Source organism: Gigantopelta aegis, chromosome 3, assembly GCF_016097555.1.
Source record: "Gigantopelta aegis isolate Gae_Host chromosome 3, Gae_host_genome, whole genome shotgun sequence".
In the NCBI taxonomy this organism is placed as follows: Eukaryota; Metazoa; Mollusca; class Gastropoda; order Neomphalida; family Peltospiridae; genus Gigantopelta; species Gigantopelta aegis.
This window is the reverse complement of record NC_054701.1, coordinates 21,664,909-21,687,953: the sequence shown is the minus strand read 5'-3', so window position 1 is coordinate 21,687,953 and position 23,045 is coordinate 21,664,909. Positions and strand designations below refer to the sequence as shown.

The 23,045-nt window shown below is 39.9% G+C and overlaps 2 protein-coding genes across 2 annotated transcripts; both read left to right on the top strand.

Moving 5' to 3' along the window:
• The first annotated feature begins 1,632 nt into the window (after positions 1 to 1,632).
• On the top strand, positions 1,633 to 8,742 carry LOC121368549. The gene is made up of 5 exons (XM_041493286.1): positions 1,633 to 1,954; positions 2,662 to 2,814; positions 3,373 to 3,576; positions 4,904 to 5,005; positions 8,591 to 8,742. The coding sequence occupies exons 1-5, from the start codon at positions 1,843 to 1,845 to the stop codon at positions 8,740 to 8,742; spliced, it is 723 nt and encodes a 240-aa protein (XP_041349220.1). The 5' UTR covers positions 1,633 to 1,842.
• Positions 8,743 to 9,787: 1,045 nt separating this feature from the next.
• LOC121367696 (brevican core protein-like) lies at positions 9,788 to 22,943 on the top strand. Its single transcript, XM_041492023.1, has 4 exons — positions 9,788 to 9,935; positions 13,522 to 13,637; positions 20,880 to 20,973; positions 22,491 to 22,943. The coding sequence occupies exons 1-4, from the start codon at positions 9,929 to 9,931 to the stop codon at positions 22,799 to 22,801; spliced, it is 528 nt and encodes a 175-aa protein (XP_041347957.1). The 5' UTR covers positions 9,788 to 9,928; the 3' UTR covers positions 22,802 to 22,943.
• The last annotated feature ends 102 nt before the right edge of the window (positions 22,944 to 23,045 follow it).

The window sequence follows — 23,045 nt, the reverse complement described above, 5'->3', positions numbered from 1 at the left end:
CACTGACGGGGATCGTTCCTAAACCGACCGCGTATCAAGCGAGAGCTTTAATAGACACTGTTCGTACCTCATACGGTAACGTCAAAAAGGTCAAAATGACGCCATCTGTTTATAACGTTGTTAAAACCTGAACATTGTATATTAAACTATTCATTTTAATTTGTCAATAAACACAACTTCAGCTGTACTGTATACTTTTTGTATTATAAATACTAGTATAATTATTCTCAGTTTATTATACGTACACATATGCATTGCAAATATTTATCTTGCCGAGCAACGTGACAGATATCAACACACTGCAATATATATTGGTGTTCATCTTCGCTTAAAGGCGCTCAATCACGGATGGTTGACCTAATTATTGACCCAACAAAGTATTATATGACAATATATACATTTGATTTGTACCTAAAAGTACTTTATTGAACCATCGACATAACCAGTACATTCCACTTATTATTGATATTTTATAAAAAATAATTGAATTATGTCAACGGTCCATAATTCAGAGAAAAATAACGGCCATTAGGAGAGCAGAGGTGCGACGCATTATTTTGAGTCACGTAACGGGCATCCCCGGAATAACCGCAGTGTAAAAACGATTTACCAAGCTCGTGTAACGTGAACGCGTTACCGTCCTCTGCAACGTAGGGTAAATAGAAAAAAATAACAATTAAAATAAGCTATTAAAAATTAATAAAAACATGTACTGAATGATAATAAGCTTATACATTAATTTATTTTAGTAACAGACGCATGTTAAACGTCGACAATCCCGACTATAAAATAGTTAGGCCTTTGCATCTATAGGTAAATGACCGGCCACGGTGGCGTCGTGGTTAGGCCATCGGACTACAGGCTGGTAGGTACTGGGTTCGGATCCCAGTCGAGGCATGGAATTTTTAATCCACATACCGACTCCAAACCCTGAGTGAGTGCTCCGCAAGGCTCAATGGGTAGGTGTAAACCACTTGCACCGACCAGTGATCCATAACTGGTTCAACAAAGGCCATGGTTTGTGCTATCCTGCCTGTGGGAAGCGCAAATAAAAGATCCCTTGCTGCCTGTCGTAAAAGAGTAGCCTATGTGGCGACAGCGGGTTTTCTCTAAACAAATCTGTGTGGTCCTTAACGATATGTCTGACGCCATATAACCGTAAATAAAATGTGTTGAGTGCGTCGTTAAATAAAACACTTCTTTCTATAGGTAAATGACCGGCCACGGTGGCGTCGTGGTTAGGCCATCGGACTACAGGCTGGTAGGTACTGGGTTCGGATCCCAGTCGAGGCATGGAATTTTTAATCCACATACCGACTCCAAACCCTGAGTGAGTGCGCCGCAAGGCTCAATGGGTAGGTGTAAACCACTTGCACCGACCAGTGATCCATAACTGGCTCAACAAAGGCCATGTTTTGTGCTATCCTGCCTGTGGGAAGCACAAATAAAAGATCCCTTTCTGCTTGTCGTAAAAGAGTAGCCTATGTTGCGACAGCGGGTTTCCTCTAAAAAAAAAACCAGTGTCAGAATGACCATATGTTTGACGTCCAATAGCCGATGATAAGATAAAAAATCAATATGCTCTAGTGGCGTCGTTAAATAAAACAAACTTTATTTTTGTGATGAGATATTCCGAATATAAAGATATGTGGATATCCAAAACCCAGCAAAATAGATTGGTCGCTATCATCAGAATTCCATCTCGTTCAGTGTCATGATTTATTTCGTTTACCTGTATGGATTACCAAAAGGGATAATATTTTGATTGGCATGCAGATTATGCATGTGAACAAATAGCATGTACTTGTGTTATGTGGACATACTGGCCACTTCACTTTCACCATGGCAGGTACCCTTTATCAGCTTATTGTTGCCATACTGATTCTTGAGTACAGAGTTAATGCCAACTTGTTTGATTTGAACACTGATGGGGGCATTGCATTTAATGAGAACGGTTCGTTTGTTTCGTTTTACCTTTGATAATCTTGACATGTTTCGTTTTATATTGATATATTTCAGAATGGACGAACATCTCTAAGGGGATTTTGACCAATTTGCCTGTGAAACACTGGGTTATTTGACAGTTCTGGGTGGAGGGTGGGTGGTGGTGTTTACCCTAGTACTGCGCCTATGTCAGTCTAGCTGATGGACTATTTCATTTGTTTAAATTTTACTAGGCATTGATATCTGGTTGTGAATCCTCATTGAAGATGGAAACCAGCCTTTCAACACTTATTTGTAAATATCTGAAGAAATGACTTTCTTGTGTCTGGACGGGATGTAGCCAGTGGTTAAGAGCTCGCTGATGCGCAGTCGGTCTAGGATCTACCTCCGTCTGTGAGGTCATTGGCCTATTTATCGTTCCAGCCACTGCGCCGTGGTATGCGCTCCAAATGCAAATTTAAGTTATCATTAGCGAATATATTTCATAGTGAGATCACCAAAAAGCTAATTCAAAAATCAAAATATTATAAGTTTTAATTTTGTTGTTTTACGACTACATTGTTAATGGAGACTTGGGTTTGTTGTAGATGTTTTAACTAAAGTCATCAAATTAATAATAATTTTGGATTTACAATTTACAAAACCCTAATATACATACTAGTATGTCATATTTATAAAAATATATAACATATTGTTTTACGTATTTTGTATGCACAGACCTTTCCAATTCTCCTATTTCTGGTCTTTCGGAATATTCTGCCAATGACATGTTTTCGAAATCTGCTCTGTCCAAACTGTTGGAAGCAGTCGATGAGCTAAAAGGACGTCTGCAGGAACTGGAAACCGAGAAAGCTGATCTCCTGGTAGCCTGTAAGTACAGCGGTGGGGGTGGGGTGGGGTGGGGGTGTTGGGAAAGACCCTCAGATCCCCGTCTAGTACGCTTATAAATGCCTTACAGAACCTTCAATAGCAAATATTTTAATAGGATTTTAGGAATAGCTAATGTTTTTCAATTATTGTCGAAGAAATAAATCAGAAAATGGGAAGAGAAGAAAGGACATAGGCCTAAAGAAGGAATGAAGAAAAACAAAGAAAGAAAGAAAGAAAGTATAAAAACAGAAGGAAAATACAACCACTCCATGGAAAAAAACGACACGCACCAAAGGATTAACTGAATGCAAAGCAGACTTGAACAATATTTCAGGGCCATAACTATCGGGGTTGGAAATGGGGTGAGGACTGTTGTACCCCCAGACAAATATGAAAAGTTCCCTCTTTAGTTTAAAGAAGCCCCTCTTAGTTTAAAGTGCCCCTTTTGTTTACTTGGAGAACATTTGCTATTTGGGCGTTGATTAATTTTGTACTGCCACCCCTCGAATTTTAGGCTAGGTACGGACATGAGTTTGAAACACTTTGTTTTATTTGTAGGTAACGAGGTAACCACACAGGCTGCACAGACAGCACAGGCTGCAAGCCAATCGGCGGGGACAGCAGCGGCGATAGATACGTCAAATTTATCGGTCATCGGCGAGCTAGGAGGCGCGCAGTCCAAAATCAGCCAATTGAAAACGGCTGTGGAGACTCTTGTTAAAAAGGAATCCAGTGGAGTATCCACAATCAATACTGCATCAGGTGATACTAATTTTATGTCACTTGACGATGATATAATGGTAAATCGTTATTATTATTATGATTATTTATTATTATTATTATTATTCAACAGTGGATTAAAACAGGTTTGTTACTTCTTGTTTCGTTGTTTCTTCTTTTTTTGTTGCTGTTCTTCTCCTCCTTTTTTTCTTCTTTTTCTTCTTCTTCTGCTCCTCCATCTTTTTCGTCTTCTTCGCCTTCTACTCCTGCATCTTTTTCGTCTCCTTCTTCTTCTCCTCATCTTTTTCGTCTTCTTCTTCTTCTTCTCCTCCATCTTTTTCGTCTTCTTCTTCTTCTCCTCCCTCCTCTTTTTTTGTCTTCTTCTTCTCCTCCTCCATCCTTTTCGTCTCCTTCTTCTCCTCTATCTTGTTCGTCTCCTTCTTCTCCTCCATCCTTTTCGTCTTCTTCTTCTTCTCCTCCTCCATCATTTTCGTCTTCTTCTTCTTCTCCTCCTCCATCTTTTTCGTCTTCTACTTCTTCTTCTTCTATATCTTTTTCGTCTTCTACTTCTTCTTCTTCTCCTCCTCCATCTTTTTCGTCTTCTACTTCTTCTTCTTCTTCTCCTCGCATCTTTTTCGTCGTTTTCTCCTCCTTCATCGTTTTCATCATCTTCTTCTTCTCCTTTTTCATCTTTTTCGTCTTCTTCTTCTCCTCCTCCATCTTTTTCGTCTTCTTCTCCTCCTTCACCGTTTTCCTCATCTTCTTCTTCTCCTTTTCCATCTTTTTCGTCTTCTTCTCCTCCTTCTCCTCATCCACCTCCTTAATTTTCCTCTTCTTCTTCTCCTCCTTCTTCCCCCCCTCCATAATTTTTGTCGTCTTGTTCTCCTCCTTCACCTCATCCACCTCCATCATTTTCCTCTTCTTCTTCTCCTCCTTCTTCTCCTTCCCCATCATTTTTGTCGTCTTGTTCTCCTCCTTCTCCTCATCCACCTCCATCATTTTCCTCTTCTTCTTCTCCTCCTTCTTCTCCTTCCCCATCATTTTTGTCGTCTTGTTCTCCTCCTTCTCCTCATCCACCTCCATCATTTTCCTCTTCTTCTTCTCCTCCTTCTTCTCCCCCACCATCGTTTTCGTCTACTTCTTTTTCTTCTTCTGCTCCTCCTTCTTCTCCTCCTCTTCCATCTATGTTGTTTAGAATGATTAAAATCAATTAAAATAATAATAAAAACATATTAATTAAAATTTAATTAAATTAAATTTTAAAAATATTGCTATAGATGTTATCTGAGCTTTTGTATCTTATTTAATTAAACAAATGGAATAGTATAAATACTCTTATATTTGGCGTTTGTAACTTTTGTTTTAATAGAAATTAAAACTGACGTGAGCGAAGCAACCGAGATTGTGAATGAGTATACACAACGCATTTCCTATCTCAAGAAACAAACCGGTAGCTTAAAATCAATGAACGGTAAGATTTGAATATAGCCTACCTAGTGTCGTAGGAAGGTAGGGAGTGCATGCCCCCCTCCAATAAGACCTTTAAAAAATCTGTATTAAATTTTATAAAATCATACATACATACATACATAGTGTGGGTTGCCCCCCCCCCCCCCCCCCCCCCCGCCTCCCCCTCCGCCTCACCCAATATGGGTTGCCCCAAATATAACAATCTGGATACACCAGTGAGCCTTCCCTAAATACTTTTTGATCCCAAGAACAAAATCAGTAACATGAAATCAACGAACGGTCAAATTTTAATATAGCCCACCCTAAATATTTGAATACTGAATGGATTTTCACGAATAGTAAGATTTTCATATAGCCCACCCTAAATAGTCTATTTGAATACAGACCGGATTTCGACGAATACTAAGATTTTAATGTAGTGTTCCCTGAGTACTTGAATACAGATTGGATCTTGTCGAATAGTGAGATTTTAATGTAGTGTTCCCTGAATACAGGCCGGATCTCATTGGATAGCAAGATTTTAATGTAGTGTTCCCTGAATACTTGAATACAGACTGGATCTCGACGAATAGTACGATTTTGATGTAGTGTTCCCTGAATACTTGAACACAGACGAGATCTAGTCGAATAGTAAGCTTTTAACGTAGTGTTCCCTGAATACTTGAATACAGACCGGATCTCGCCGAATAGTAAGCTTTTAATGTAGTGTTCCCTGAATACTTGAATACAGACTGGATCTCGTCGAATAGTACGATTTTAATGTAGTGTTCCCTGAATACTTGAATACAGACCGGATCTCGTCGAATAGTAAGATTTTAACGTAGTGTTCACTGAATACTTGAATACAGACCGGATCTCGTCGAATAGTAAGATTTTAACGTAGTGTTCCCTGAATACTTGAATACAGACCGGATCTCGTCGAATAGTAAGCTTTTAACGTAGTGTTTCCTGAATACTTGAATACAGACCAGATCTCGTCGAATAGTAAGATTTTAACGTAGTGTTCCCTGAATACTTGAATACAGACCAGATCTCGTCGAATAGTAAGATTTTAACGTAGTGTTCCCTGAATACTTGAATTTCGACGAACAGTAAGATTTCAGTGTATCCTGTATAATAAAAACAGACCTCGAATAGAGTACAGGACGAGATGTAACTCAGGAGTAGAGCTCTAGTACGAGTACTCGGACTTGGGGCGGGGCGTAGCCCAGTGGTTAGACTCTCACTCGATGCGCAGTCGGTTTAGGATCGATCCCCGTCGGTGGGCCTATTGGGCTATTTCTCGATCCAGTCTGTGCTCCACAACTGGTGTAACTAAGGCCGTGGTATGTACTATCCTGTCTGTGGGATGGTTCATATAAAAGATCTCTTGCTGCTAATCGAATAGAGTACCCATGAAGTGGTGACAACGGGTTTCCTCTCTATATCGTGTGTGGTCCTTAACCATATGTCTGATGCCATATAACCGTAAATAAAATGTGTTGTGTGCGTCGTTAAATAAACCATTTCCTTCCTTCCTGACTGTAAGAGATCTAGACGGACATTTGGAAAGTTATATGTAATGAGAGTGTATAACCTTCCAAATGTCCGTCTACCTCTCTTACAGTCGGATTACTCGAGCTAGTAGAGCTCTTGTCTGAGGTTCGATCGCCCCCAACCCCTGTTCTAGTAAATAACCAACGACTGGTACATCAAATATCATTTTGTTAATGTTCCGCCTCTTCTCCTTAAACTATCCTACATCTGGCTCTGTTATTGTTATTATTATTATTATTATTATTATTAGTAGTAGTAGTAGTAGTAGTAGTAGTAGTAGTAGTAGTAGTAGTAGTAGTAGTATTTCTAGCAAATAACGCAGGAGCAGCGGTGGTAGTGGTTGTGGTAGTAATAGTAATACTAGTAGTAGCAAGCTTCGGAATTCACGACGGCTACATGGCATTTGTCGTACTGCCTTTGTCGTGATACCTACACAATGCCAGTTGCTTTACGCCTATGAATAACCGCATCCTTTTAAATATCTACCATGGTGCCCCTTTTGTGTATGTGTTTAACTCTTTAACTGGCGAATCATGTTTTTTATTATTATTATTTAAAACGATAAACATGAACGAATTCGATGTTCCTCGGTTGTGTTTGTATACAATTTCTTGGTCATGTATTATAACAACAAATCGAACGTAACAAATGATAAATTAGCTGAAAAAAGAAACGTAAATTGCTGAAGTTTTAACGTGTCGTACAGTTACGATCCCCGCCACCCCGTGAATTGCCGAAACAGATTTCCACGGCTCAATCTTATTTCCAATAAAAAATGCCTACAAGAAAACGAAGGCTGAAAGAATCGGAAACCAACGGAAGGAAAAGGAGAAAAAATGCCAAAAACTTTTCAATTATTTTAATATGTTTATTATCGGACGGACCCAAGCTAAAATCACCCAAGTTAATTTATTCGCACTGAAATAAATATGAACTGATTTTATTCTTCTTGAATATTCCATTTATTACCCATTCACATCAGTTCATATACATTATCAAACACAATAATATACTCGGTCCTTATTAAAGCAGTAGCCAACAACGAACATTGTACCACGGCCTCTTCCAATGACCCTCACCTGTTCCTGTGGAAAACAAACGCGATGCTGCTACGTGCATGTGATATTCGAGAAATCCTCGATTGTTTTATCGAGATCGCACGTGTTGTTGTTTTTGGAAAGTAAATGGACAATGTTTGATATAACTGGAGTTACGATAATACGATATAATTTCCTCTGTAGGTCTACAGTACTGGTCAGCTTGTAATACAACGGTGTAATAACAGTGTACACAGAATAATAAAGCGAATTGTTTATTTTGTATACCAGTATTCTTCCCACCTCAACCCCCATTTAAGATATTTCTGTTATTGTTTTAAATACTCCATAAATGCTGAAAACATAATTCAGAAAATAGAACAACGTGTCCTCTGACAATGTTTCCGTTTTTGTGAATAGGGTCACATGACAGAATGGGATTTCCCTCCACACTGTTTTTTTATTCTATAATTAAATGGGTCATTTGGGTAATCCTCTTAGAATCTGCTCAGATGGTCCGAAACCAGTGAACTTTGATCCATTAGGCATTATCTGCTGTGATGAGATGGAACAGCAGCTGTCTTTGTTCAAGGAGACCAGATATGTCTTAATCTCTCTCTTTTTGTTTAACAACACCACTAGAGCACATTCATTTATTGCTAAAAGTCCAATTTAACAGAATTGGTTAAACGTTTTCTGGTGAAATAGACTACCTAAATAGAACTGCCTTGGTGCCCTTTGAAATGTATGAAAGTAGCCTTTGTACCTTTCAGGTTGACCTTGGTGCCCTTCAGTTCCTAGGATTTTAAAGACTATCATAGCCTGCCCTTTTAACACCGGATTTCGAGGCATGTAGTAATAGTAGTAGTAGTAGTAGCAGCAGCAGCAGCAGCAGCAGCAGCAGTAGTAGTAGTAGTAGTAGTAAAATAATAACCACTGTCAGAAAATTAGAGGAATCTTCAAAGGCGTGATCGTCATTCTCGTATTTTGAATTTTGGAATATTTATTTTTAGGTCAACAAACTGACGTTGAAACAAGTACAGCCAATGGTTGTCCAAACGGCTTTACAGAAATTGTAGGTCATTGCTATGGACAACCTTCTATTACAGCATCTCAACCAAAGGCTTATGTAAGCATGCTTGTGAAGTATATTATTGTGTACTAATACGGATATAACAGCCTAGGTGGTTTAGTGGTTAAGCCATCAGACATAAGGCTGGCAAGTACTGGTTTCGAATATCGGTTTCTCACCCAGGGCGACTTAATGGGTATGTGTAAGGACACTACACCGACTTCTCTCTTACTAACCACTAACCTACTGTCCTGGACAAACACCTCAGATAGCTGTGGTGTGTGCCCAAGATAGCGTGTTTGAACCTTAATTGAATATATGAACGAAAATATATAAATGAAATACGGGTATGAACAATGTGATCAGGCACGTGTGCAAGAACATTAGGCAGGGGTTCTAGACTGTGCCGAGCAATATATATATATATATATATATAATATATATATATATATATATATATATAGATTGTTGTGCTTTTTTTTTTTTGCTTTTTTTCTTTCTTTTTTTTAGCGGAGGGTTGGGGATGGTGGTGTAGGGTTTCGATCACCACATCCCTTCTCTGCACACACGCCCTGTTGATATATGAAGATCGCTTACTTAGTCTAATATAACTAAACTAAAAATAGGACCAGGATATAGTAACATAGGGTCTTTTGCAGATGGACCTTTATAAAAAAAAAGTTGAACGCTAACAACAAACCCAACTACGAACTACAACCCAACACCAAACCCAACTACCAACAAACATCCCCCTCCCACCAAACACCACATCTTTCCCCACTTTCTTCCCCTTCTCCTCATCCACCTCCATCATTTTCCTCTTCTTCTTCTCCTCCTTCTTCTCCTTCCCCATCATTTTTGTCGTCTTGTTCTCCTCCTTCTCCTCATCCACCTCCATCATTTTCCTCTTCTTCTTCTCCTCCTTCTTCTCCCCCACCATCGTTTTCGTCTACTTCTTTTTCTTCTTCTGCTCCTCCTTCTTCTCCTCCTCTTCCATCTATGTTGTTTAGAATGATTAAAATCAATTAAAATAATAATAAAAACATATTAATTAAAATTTAATTAAATTAAATTTTAAAAATATTGCTATAGATGTTATCTGAGCTTTTGTATCTTATTTAATTAAACAAATGGAATAGTATAAATACTCTTATATTTGGCGTTTGTAACTTTTGTTTTAATAGAAATTAAAACTGACGTGAGCGAAGCAACCGAGATTGTGAATGAGTATACACAACGCATTTCCTATCTCAAGAAACAAACCGGTAGCTTAAAATCAATGAACGGTAAGATTTGAATATAGCCTACCTAGTGTCGTAGGAAGGTAGGGAGTGCATGCCCCCCTCCAATAAGACCTTTAAAAAATCTGTATTAAATTTTATAAAATCATACATACATACATACATAGTGTGGGTTGCCCCCCCCCCCCGCCTCCCCCTCCGCCTCACCCAATATGGGTTGCCCCAAATATAACAATCTGGATACACCAGTGAGCCTTCCCTAAATACTTTTTGATCCCAAGAACAAAATCAGTAACATGAAATCAACGAACGGTCAAATTTTTAATATAGCCCACCCTAAATATTTGAATACTGAATGGATTTTCACGAATAGTAAGATTTTCATATAGCCCACCCTAAATAGTCTATTTGAATACAGACCGGATTTCGACGAATACTAAGATTTTAATGTAGTGTTCCCTGAGTACTTGAATACAGATTGGATCTTGTCGAATAGTGAGATTTTAATGTAGTGTTCCCTGAATACAGGCCGGATCTCATTGGATAGCAAGATTTTAATGTAGTGTTCCCTGAATACTTGAATACAGACTGGATCTCGACGAATAGTACGATTTTGATGTAGTGTTCCCTGAATACTTGAACACAGACGAGATCTAGTCGAATAGTAAGCTTTTAACGTAGTGTTCCCTGAATACTTGAATACAGACCGGATCTCGCCGAATAGTAAGCTTTTAATGTAGTGTTCCCTGAATACTTGAATACAGACTGGATCTCGTCGAATAGTACGATTTTAATGTAGTGTTCCCTGAATACTTGAATACAGACCGGATCTCGTCGAATAGTAAGATTTTAACGTAGTGTTCACTGAATACTTGAATACAGACCGGATCTCGTCGAATAGTAAGATTTTAACGTAGTGTTCCCTGAATACTTGAATACAGACCGGATCTCGTCGAATAGTAAGCTTTTAACGTAGTGTTTCCTGAATACTTGAATACAGACCAGATCTCGTCGAATAGTAAGATTTTAACGTAGTGTTCCCTGAATACTTGAATACAGACCAGATCTCGTCGAATAGTAAGATTTTAACGTAGTGTTCCCTGAATACTTGAATTTCGACGAACAGTAAGATTTCAGTGTATCCTGTATAATTAAAAACAGACCTCGAATAGAGTACAGGACGAGATGTAACTCAGGAGTAGAGCTCTAGTACGAGTACTCGGACTTGGGGCGGGGCGTAGCCCAGTGGTTAGACTCTCACTCGATGCGCAGTCGGTTTAGGATCGATCCCCGTCGGTGGGCCTATTGGGCTATTTCTCGATCCAGTCTGTGCTCCACAACTGGTGTAACTAAGGCCGTGGTATGTACTATCCTGTCTGTGGGATGGTTCATATAAAAGATCTCTTGCTGCTAATCGAATAGAGTAGCCCATGAAGTGGTGACAACGGGTTTCCTCTCTATATCTGTGTGGTCCTTAACCATATGTCTGATGCCATATAACCGTAAATAAAATGTGTTGTGTGCGTCGTTAAATAAACCATTTCCTTCCTTCCTGACTGTAAGAGATCTAGACGGACATTTGGAAAGTTATATGTAATGAGAGTGTATAACCTTCCAAATGTCCGTCTACCTCTCTTACAGTCGGATTACTCGAGCTAGTAGAGCTCTTGTCTGAGGTTCGATCGCCCCCAACCCCTGTTCTAGTAAATAACCAACGACTGGTACATCAAATATCATTTTGTTAATGTTCCGCCTCTTCTCCTTAAACTATCCTACATCTGGCTCTGTTATTGTTATTATTATTATTATTATTAGTAGTAGTAGTAGTAGTAGTAGTAGTAGTAGTAGTAGTAGTAGTAGTAGTAGTAGTAGTAGTATTTCTAGCAAATAACGCAGGAGCAGCGGTGGTAGTGGTTGTGGTAGTAATAGTAATACTAGTAGTAGCAAGCTTCGGAATTCACGACGGCTACATGGCATTTGTCGTACTGCCTTTGTCGTGATACCTACACAATGCCAGTTGCTTTACGCCTATGAATAACCGCATCCTTTTAAATATCTACCATGGTGCCCCTTTTGTGTATGTGTTTAACTCTTTAACTGGCGAATCATGTTTTTTATTATTATTATTTAAAACGATAAAACATGAACGAATTCGATGTTCCTCGGTTGTGTTTGTATACAATTTCTTGGTCATGTATTATAACAACAAATCGAACGTAACAAATGATAAATTAGCTGAAAAAAGAAACGTAAATTGCTGAAAGTTTTAACGTGTCGTACAGTTACGATCCCCGCCACCCCGTGAATTGCCGAAACAGATTTCCACGGCTCAATCTTATTTCCAAATAAAAAATGCCTACAAGAAAACGAAGGCTGAAAGAATCGGAAAACCAACGGAAGGAAAAGGGAGAAAAAATGCCAAAAACTTTTCAATTATTTTAATATGTTTATTATCGGACGGACCCAAGCTAAAATCACCCAAGTTAATTTATTCGCACTGAAATAAATATGAACTGATTTTATTCTTCTTGAATATTCCATTTATTACCCATTCACATCAGTTCATATACATTATCAAACACAATAATATACTCGGTCCTTATTAAAGCAGTAGCCAACAACGAACATTGTACCACGGCCTCTTCCAATGACCCTCACCTGTTCCTGTGGAAAACAAACGCGATGCTGCTACGTGCATGTGATATTCGAGAAATCCTCGATTGTTTTATCGAGATCGCACGTGTTGTTGTTTTTGGAAAGTAAATGGACAATGTTTGATATAACTGGAGTTACGATAATACGATATAATTTCCTCTGTAGGTCTACAGTACTGGTCAGCTTGTAATACAAACGGTGTAATAACAGTGTACACAGAATAATAAAGCGAATTGTTTATTTTGTATACCAGTATTCTTCCCACCTCAACCCCCATTTAAGATATTTCTGTTATTGTTTTAAATACTCCATAAATGCTGAAAACATAATTCAGAAAATAGAACAACGTGTCCTCTGACAATGTTTCCGTTTTTGTGAATAGGGTCACATGACAGAATGGGATTTCCCTCCACACTGTTTTTTATTCTATAATTAAATGGGTCATTTGGGTAATCCTCTTAGAATCTGCTCAGATGGTCCGAAACCAGTGAACTTTGATCCATTAGGCATTATCTGCTGTGATGAGATGGAACAGCAGCTGTCTTTGTTCAAGGAGACCAGATATGTCTTAATCTCTCTCTTTTTGTTTAACAACACCACTAGAGCACATTCATTTATTGCTAAAAGTCCAATTTAACAGAATTGGTTAAACGTTTTCTGGTGAAATAGACTACCTAAATAGAACTGCCTTGGTGCCCTTTGAAAATGTATGAAAGTAGCCTTTGTACCTTTCAGGTTGACCTTGGTGCCCTTCAGTTCCTAGGATTTTAAAGACTATCATAGCCTGCCCTTTTAACACCGGATTTCGAGGCATGTAGTAATAGTAGTAGTAGTAGTAGCAGCAGCAGCAGCAGCAGCAGCAGCAGTAGTAGTAGTAGTAGTAGTAAAATAATAACCACTGTCAGAAAATTAGAGGAATCTTCAAAAGGCGTGATCGTCATTCTCGTATTTTGAATTTTGGAATATTTATTTTTAGGTCAACAAACTGACGTTGAAACAAGTACAGCCAATGGTTGTCCAAACGGCTTTACAGAAATTGTAGGTCATTGCTATGGACAACCTTCTATTACAGCATCTCAACCAAAGGCTTATGTAAGCATGCTTGTGAAGTATATATTGTGTACTAATACGGATATAAACAGCCTAGGTGGTTTAGTGGTTAAGCCATCAGACATAAGGCTGGCAAGTACTGGGTTCGAATATCGGTTCTCACCCAGGGCGACTTAATGGGTATGTGTAAGGACACTACACGGACTTCTCTCTTACTAACCACTAACCTACTGTCCTGGACAAACACCTCAGATAGCTGTGGTGTGTGCCCAAGATAGCGTGTTTGAACCTTAATTGAATATATGAACGAAAATATGTATAAATGAAATACGGGTATGAACAATGTGATCAGGCACGTGTGCAAGAAATTAGGCAGGGGTTCTAGACTGTGCCGAGCAATATATATATATATATATATATATATATATATATATATATATATATATATATATTGTTGTGCTTTTTTTTTGCCTTTTTTCTTTCTTTTTTTAGCGGAGGGTTGGGGATGGTGGTGTAGGGTTTCGATCACCACATCCCTTCTCTGCACACACGCCTGTTGATATATGAAGATCGCTTACTTAGTCTAATATAACTAAACTAAAAATAGGACCAGGATATAGTAACATAGGGTCTTTTGCAGATGGACCTTTATAAAAAAAAAGTTAACGCTAACAACAAACCCAACTACGAACTACAACCCAACACCAAACCCAACTACCAGCAAACATCCCCCTCCCACCAACACACATGTTTCGGGAATTGAAGAGCAATTATGTGCCTGATAAATTAATCTGTATTATATACATAGCACTGAAATATATAGATTAAAAGAATCCTTCATATGTGTCCATGTGGGACAGGGCTATTCCACCCGAGGGTACATAATTTGATGACAGGGATGAGGCTTGCCGAGTCACTGACATCATATTATCTACCCGAGGGTGGAATAGCCCTGTCTCACATGGATACATAATGGAGGATTATTTTTCTCCCATCGAGTAGATGAAAAATAAGCATTTTGGAAAAACGTGAAAAACTTACATTTTTTATTTCTTATCTTAAAATACAATAATATAACCATTGAAAAGATCGTACCCAAAAATGGTTTATATGAAAGTATAATTTCATTATGACAGCAGGTTTCCTTATTTTTATGAAATATAAAACGCATTTCTTGCGTTATTTTGCCGTTTACGTGACGTCACCCAATGTTAATATCAGCTCAAACAATAGAAGTCACGTGGTCATTCAAGACCGATTTATCCCGCATGGGCTGACGTCATGGAATACGCCTGTCTTGCATGGATAGGGATGGGAGAAACACACTAACCATAAGTGATATGCAGTGAAAAGTCATATTTTCACTGTATGTTAGCTACAGAGAAAATATAGAAATCGTATTTAATTTTTTTTTAAAGTTCATGATTAAATTATTTCCATTTATCTCGTTTCTTCGTATTTAAGTTTGATGATTACCAATGCATCTGATCGTATTTGAAAAAAAAGTAATTTAAACAACTGTACCTATATAAAAGGGAGATGAAGTGCAATTACGATCTAAAACGAATTGAATACAAAGCTAAATAATGATGACACAATGTCTTGTCAATGAGTGTAAGTTAACATTTAACGGCGTTTGATTCATTTTGTTTTTGTGTTTTTTCCGGAGGATTGCTTTGTCAGGTATGTTTGCACAGCAGTATTATTAAATAAATGTCCATTTAATAATTAAATAAAGATAATTTTTATTCAAATTCATTTAAAAAGTCTATGGTCAAGTACCATATGTTGGACGTCCATTAGCCGATTATTAGCTTCGCAATTCGTGAAATTATACATCACTCGTTGACGTGAAAATCGTATTCGAAAAAACCCATGAAATAGACTGTATGTTATTTATTATAACTGAATTTAAAAATTAGTCGATTATCCAGAACCTAAAATTTGACCAATTGGTACCACATGGGGGTGGGGTGGGGGATGGATGGCGACGAATGCTCATATTGATCTCTAGGGGTGCAAAATGTATTATAGCATTGCATGACTCACAAATGTCTGTGTGTATCTACCCGTTTTGTGATCCTACCCTCATTTCCACAACAGTTATATTTTTTTACATAATTGCTAGAGGGTGACTATAATAAACACATTGTAAAATATGTGTCAGGGCATTTAGGAATGCAAAAATCTGGGAGGATGTAACGTTCACGGATTGGAGAATTCAGATATGTTACCAATATTGAAATCCTTTGAGGATTAGGGTCTCATATAACATTTTATCTGTAACGTTACGCAATACAATCCACACAGTTTTATTTTTTAATAGAAATAGCAAAAATATGGTACTTTCTTCTTCTTCATCTTTTTCTCCTCCTCGTCCTCCCGCTTTCATTTTTCCAATGCCTCTTGAAACTTAGACTGGTAGTTTTTGTGTCTCCATAAACTCAGTAGTTATAGTGCTGGCACACTATGACGTTTTAGAGAAAATTATATCAAGCGTATGAAAAATCATGAAATAATGTCAACACATCGGCATACGCCCAAAAAAGCATCGAAAATTTTACAGCATGAATAAATTGGGCGTATGCATAACGTATGTCTAACCTATTAGTAACTTATCACCAACTTATATATAACTTATGACAGCGTATCACAGCGTATGGCCAGCATATGGCCAACCTTCTCGACTTATGCCCAACGTTTGAGTAACGTATAAGAAACCTATGCGCAGAGCGGTCCGCGTTTTGCCGACGATCACGTGACGTATACGGCGCCGATCTTTACAGTACCGCATTCATACAGTAGAGCTATCAACATCAACATGGGACCCAAGAAAACGAAGAACACAGCAACCAAGAAGTCTGCCAGGGGCCGAGGTAGAGGCAAGAAGAACACATCTACACCAACATCCGCCGATCCACCTGCTCATGATCTCCCTGTTGTGCCCCAAGCCGGCCGTTCGCAGTCACCACGCTCTCTATCTCCATCTTCCGGTGATGGTTCCCGTGCCTCCCGTGCCCCTTCTGTTGACTCAGTTGCTGCATCAGTTGCTTCCACCTCCTCCCGCCAGCCTCATGTCAAGACCAAGAAGAAGAAGAAGAGTAGGGCCAAGGAGACTGCTTTCTCCCTGTCAGTGCAAGATGAGGAGCTCATGCTTGAGTTCCTCCAAGACAATCCTGTCCTCTGGAACCTGAAGATGACGGACTACATGAGAGAAGGGCAAGATATGGGAGGACCAGGCACAGCGGATGGACAAGACTTTAGAATTCCTCAGGGGATGGTTTAAGTCACTCAGAGACAACCACACATGCCTTGACAAGAAGAAGAGTGGGGGTGGTGCTCCTGAGCTCACTAAGAGGGAGGAGTGGATCATGGCAAAGTTCGGATTGCTAAAATCCGTCATCCGACACCGTCCTGAGCCCTGCAATAGTGTAAGTATACAAATATTTTACTTTTTCAGGACTTCATTCTTTTAATGGCAAGATTATACAAAAAAAGCCAAGAAAGAAGGAGAAATCCAGTAAAGACAAAGAATAGAAAACTCACCGCACACCCCATGGAATTTAAGCACTATACGATAGACATGATAGAGTTTGATAATTTCTTCATGAATAAATTGTTTCTACTGTGACACCTGTATGGAATGACAAAGAGTTGGAATGGTGCACATAAAGTCAGCATCCGTAAGTTAATTAAATTATTTGCCTTTACAGGTGAAGGCAACTATTGACGCGCATGAGGGAGACTAAGATGCTGCTGAGGCTGCCTGCGCCGAGCAGCAAGTTGGTCTCAAGGAGGCGACATCACCCCTCCCCTCCCCTCATCCTCACAGGGCAAGCGGTCTCAGGACGACGATGGTGCTCTCCTGGAATCCCTCCTGGAGTCCGGCGATATCCTCAAAAGCCTCAGCTATCGGACCGAGCGGACCGCCTTCGCCACTTACGTCCGTGACAGGTTGATCACCATGTCCAAGCCCAAGTTCAGGAAGGCGAGACCAGCTATCAACAAGATGCTGTCCCAGTTGATGGAGGAGGACAGTGATGATTACATCCCACGTTCCATAGGAGGCTCCGCCATGCCTGAACCACTACGTCCCAGTTCGTCACCATCCTCGTATTGTGTCTCATCACCATCCGATATTTACCAGCCACCTCCCCACATGTGGAGACATAATGCGCCACCTGCTTCAGTGTGGGGTTCACAGACACAGGAATACATGGAGCAGTACATGCAGCAACCAATGCAGTATCAGCAGCGTCTTGCTCCGCAGATGATGCCTCCTCCTCTACCTGTGTTAACCCAGCAGCAGCAACAACAGCAGCAGCAGCAGCAACAGCAGCAGCAGCAGCAGCAACAACAACAACAGCAGCAGCAGCAGCAACAACAACAGCAACAGCAGCAACAGCGCACCCCACCTCGGTGTCTGCGGCTTTGAGATCGGCTGGCCAGGAACTTAACCAGAGTCCAACCACCTTTGACAGCAGCCTTAGCCTTTCAAACACGTCAGGATTGAGTGGACTAATAAACCTGTCTCCTGGGATGGAGATGGGAAACCAGGATGTGATATGAATACACCATCACCACCAGCAACGCACTGACTGTACTGATTGTTGTGTCATCCTAGAGATGAGCAGTGACTGTGTTTTATATGTTGTACCATTGTTACCATTATTACAATTATTACCATTATTACCATGATTATGATGTGCCATTATTATTGATCATTTCAATAAAAGTTTAATAAAAGATTTTCAAACTTAAATTTGGTGTCTATCATAAATGAAACAAAACAAGAGTTCATTTTAAAAAGACAAATTGATATTTTATTTATTACAATAGACATATGAAATGTCATAATATTTAGGCAATGTGGGTGGTCAACATGACCAGTGAAATGATCTTATCACATATTTATTACATATTAAAATCGCCGAAGTTATCTAGATCATCCTGTCTTGCCATGGAACTGCACTGGCTGGGGAGTTGGCCCAGTGCTTGAGGAGATTCCTCTGTTTCTTTCCTTTCTTGGAGGAGGTGTTGCTGCCAGAGACTGTGTGGGTGTCTTGCAAGTTACGGGTACCGGGTCCTCATCAGGTTGTGCAGGACCATGCATGCTTTGACGATGACCTTGACGGTGGAGTGATGATGCTACATGGTACTCAGCAGAACCTGGAATCGGTTTGCCAGGATGCCGAAGTCATTTTCTACTACCCTCCTGGCTCGGGAAAGCCTCTAGTTGAAGATGCGTTCATCATTCGTCAGACCCCGGAGGCTGTACGGCTTTATCATGGTCGGTCGTAGGGCGAAGGCATCGTCGCTGATGAAGAAGTAGGGCACATTCTGGTAGTCGTTGGGAAGAGGATCAGGGTCAGGGAAAACTATGGTACCATCTTCAGCGCATTCCCTCAGCTCAGAGTCATTGTAAATCTGAATGTCTGATGCTGATCCTGTACCACCGACATCTGCCCAGATGAATTTGTAGTCAGCAGCTATAAGCGCCATCAGAACAACGGAATAGAATCCTTTGTAGTTGTAGTACATGGACACAGTCTTTGGAGGACACCGGCAGACAACGTGTTTTCCATCAAGTGCCCTACATGTATGGGGGAAGTTCCACTTTTCATAGAACTTGTCAGCAATGGCATGCCATCCATCAGGAGTGGTGGGGCAAATCATCACCTCGTCCATGTATTTATCAATGATGGCTTGACAGACTTCTTGGATGAGGAGTGACTGGGTGTTGTGAGGGACCCCGAACTTCATCTAGGCATACTTGCTCCCAGAGGCAAGGTGACGCAAAGTCAGGGCAAGCTTCATGTCAGGCTCCAGGGTCTCCCTGTACCAGGTTTGTTGCTTGTTGATCCTGGGCCCCACTTTGGCTAGCAGCTCATCGAACATCTCGGGGGACATCCGCATGAAGTTCTTGAAAGATGCTTGGTCCTCGTTTCGGAGTTACACCAGAAGCTGGTCGTACAGACCAAACTGCCGTCGCCTCCCGATCCATGGTCTGACCCAGACCCCCCGTCGTTGACCTCTTCTCCTTCTCATCATATTGGCACGGATCTGGTGAAGTGCCAATTCGATGATGTCATACTGATGTTGGAGAACGACTAGTTGGTATTCTTGTCGAAGCCTCTCATGATCCTCCATCTCTGATGACGGGTGGAGAAGTGATGGTGAGAGCTACTCACAGGCCCTTATATACAGGGACCGCAAAACGCTGGCAAAACGCCAATAATACGCTAGTTGTACGGTAGAAACACGTTCAGTAAGTTACTCCATCGTTAGACATACGTCTAATACGTCTGAATACGTCAATATGTGTTACAGATACGTCAGATATAGGTTAGATATAGGTTATCAATAAGTTAGCTGTACGGTACATCTTCATACCAACGTATCTCGACGTATGAGTAACCTACCTCTAACGTATTTAACGTATGTCTAGCGTATGTCTAGCGTATGCCTAACGTATGCCTAACCTATGAAGAGGACGTTGGCATACGCCCAAAAATGTTGTGCATGCACAAACATTTATTTTGGCCTCTGCGTACAACAACGTATGCCAGCTTATACCAGCGTGCTTATAACGTATACAACTTATACCAAACCTACCCGTAACTTATGTCAACGTATCCCAGCGTGTTGGTGAAAATTCACATACGTCAGCATAAGTTACTGCTATACGTTATAGTGTGACTGCGCCATTAGAAGCAGGTCGTCGCTTTAGCCACAAACGTTCCTTCTTATTGTTCTTGGTTGTGGCCAAATGTTCTCTTTTATACTATCATGATGTTACTTTCAAATTCTGACCGGCCTCGGTAGCGTAGTGGTTAGGCCATCGGTCTACAGGCTGGTAGGTGCTGGGTTCGGATCCCAGTCGAGGCATGGGATTTTTAATCCAGATACCGACTCCAAACCTTGAGTGAGTGCTCCGCAAGGCTCATTGGCTAGGTGTAAACCACTTGCACCGACCAGTGATCCATAACTGGTTCAATAAAGGCCATGGTTTGGGCTATCCTGCCTGTGGGAAGCGCAAATAAAAGATCCCTTGCTGCTAATCGGAAAGAGTAGCCCATATAGTGGCGACAGCGCGTTTCCTCTCAAAATCTGTGTGGTCCTTAAACCATATGTCTGACGCCATATAACTGTAAATAAAATGTGTTGAGTGCGTCGTTAAATAAAACATTTCTTTCTTTCTTTCTTTCAAATTCTATGATAATACACCTTTAATTATCTGTGTTTGAAAGAACTAACAACAGTATTTACATTAACAATTTACAGGCAATCTGCGCCGCAGTGGGAGGATATCTCGTACAACCGGAAACAAAGTCCGAATGGGAAAATGTCAGATACTTTCTTGATCAGCATGGAGGCGGTGTGTATATATACAGACTATTACATTTGTGAGCGTGTGGGTTTTGTGTTAATCGACCTCCTGTTACTAATCCTCCATGTGGGGCAATTCATATTTAATATCAACTCTTGCTATTATGTCTGTGTTGTTTAACGACACCACCAGAGCACATTGATTTTATTAATAATCGGCTAATGGACGTCCAACATTTGATAATTTTGACAGTCTTAGAGAGGAAACCCCCCCAACTTTTTCCATTAGTAGCAAGGGATCTTTTATATGCACCGTCCCACGGCCTTTGATCAGTTGTGGTGCACTGGTTGGACGGAGGAAAAAATCCAGTTAGTTGAATGGATCCACCGAGGAGGTTCGATCTTGCGACGCAATCACCTCAAGCAAGAACTCAACCTACTGAGCTAAATCCCGTTCCCAACCTGTAAAAGGAGTAACTGCAAATCATCAATAACAGTTGTCGAAAGGTGATTCCCATACTCGTATGGTAGTACTAAACCAAATAACATCCGGCTGGGTCAAAGGTCGAGGTGCACCTTTTCTTTTGATAGAGCAGTTAATACTACAAGTCCTGCCATTATTAATAAATGTGACTGTGCTTGAAACATGTATGGGGTACCTGTAAAAAAAAAGTACTGAATTTTTGTGAAAATCTAAGGGAGGGTGTTGTAAAATTATCCAGTTATATCGAAAATGAGCCATGGAAGGTACCATTTTCTTCAGTTAATACTTTGAATGAGTGGGTTGTAGTAATGATATTTATGAGTCATAGTTTGGTTGATATATTGCATATAGAGTTTTTAAATACAATGTTAGCATTTTTGCCTATGGGATTTTATTTGGAATAGTACAATCGTAAAACATGACCCTAGGTTTTATTTAACGACGCACTCAACACATTTTATTTACGGTTATATGGCATACGACATATGGTTAAGGACCACACAGATATTGAGAGAGGAAACCCACTGTCGCTACTTCATGGACTACTCTTTTCGATTAGCAGTAAAGGATCTTTTATATGCACCATCCCACAGACAGAATATTACATACCACGGCCTTTGTTACACCAGTTGTGGAGCACTGGCTGGAACGAGAAATAGCTCAATGGGTCCACCGACGGAGATCGATCCTGGACCGACCGTGCATCAGGCGAACGCTTTACCACTGGGCTACAGCAATATTTTAGATGCCCATGACAGTGATATAATAAATTATAACTGGTATGTTTTACTAGCCTATGACATTGATAGAATAACTGCAATGATTTAGATGCCTATGACAGTGATAGAGTAAATTATATATTTTAGATGCCTAAGGTAACTGGCATGTTTTAGATGCCCATGATATTGATATAATAACTGGTATGTTTTAGATGCCTATAATAGTGATATAACAACTGATATATTTTAGATACCTATTACAGTGATATAATAACTGATGTGTTTAAATGCCTATGACATTGATATAATAACTGATATCTTTTAGATTCCTACAACAATGATATAATAACTGAAATGTTTTAGAGTCTGCGTATATCGGTTTGACTGACGTGTTGGTTGAAGGACAGTATATGTGGAGTCACGGTGGTAAGCTACTCTCTTCCGCAATGAACAAATGGGTCTGGTCTGCACGGCAACCGGACAACTATTGGGACATTGAACACGTCATCCACATGGTCAACTGGCAAGGTTTCCACTTCAACGACATCGACTGGGGACAGTGGTACTCTGCTGTTTGTGAAATCGGCGAAGGCAAAAATGAAATGGGCGAAAATTATATCGGCGAATTCGAAGATGAAATTGGGGAAGGCAGTGGCGATGAGTTCGACACTTAGACCAGTCTTGCAATGACTGTATTAAACACCAAACGGACTTTGATGTGAAAAGTCGGTAAACATTTGCAAATTTGAGTATATTAATTTTAATGTAAGAACTCCTCTGTCAACTGATGATAATTAATAAACAGTCTTCATCAAATCGTATTATAATTCATTACAATCTCGCAGTGAGTTATTTGAAAACGTATATAATGAGAAAATATTACCTGGATACATTTTGAAACAATTCCTTGTAAAATAA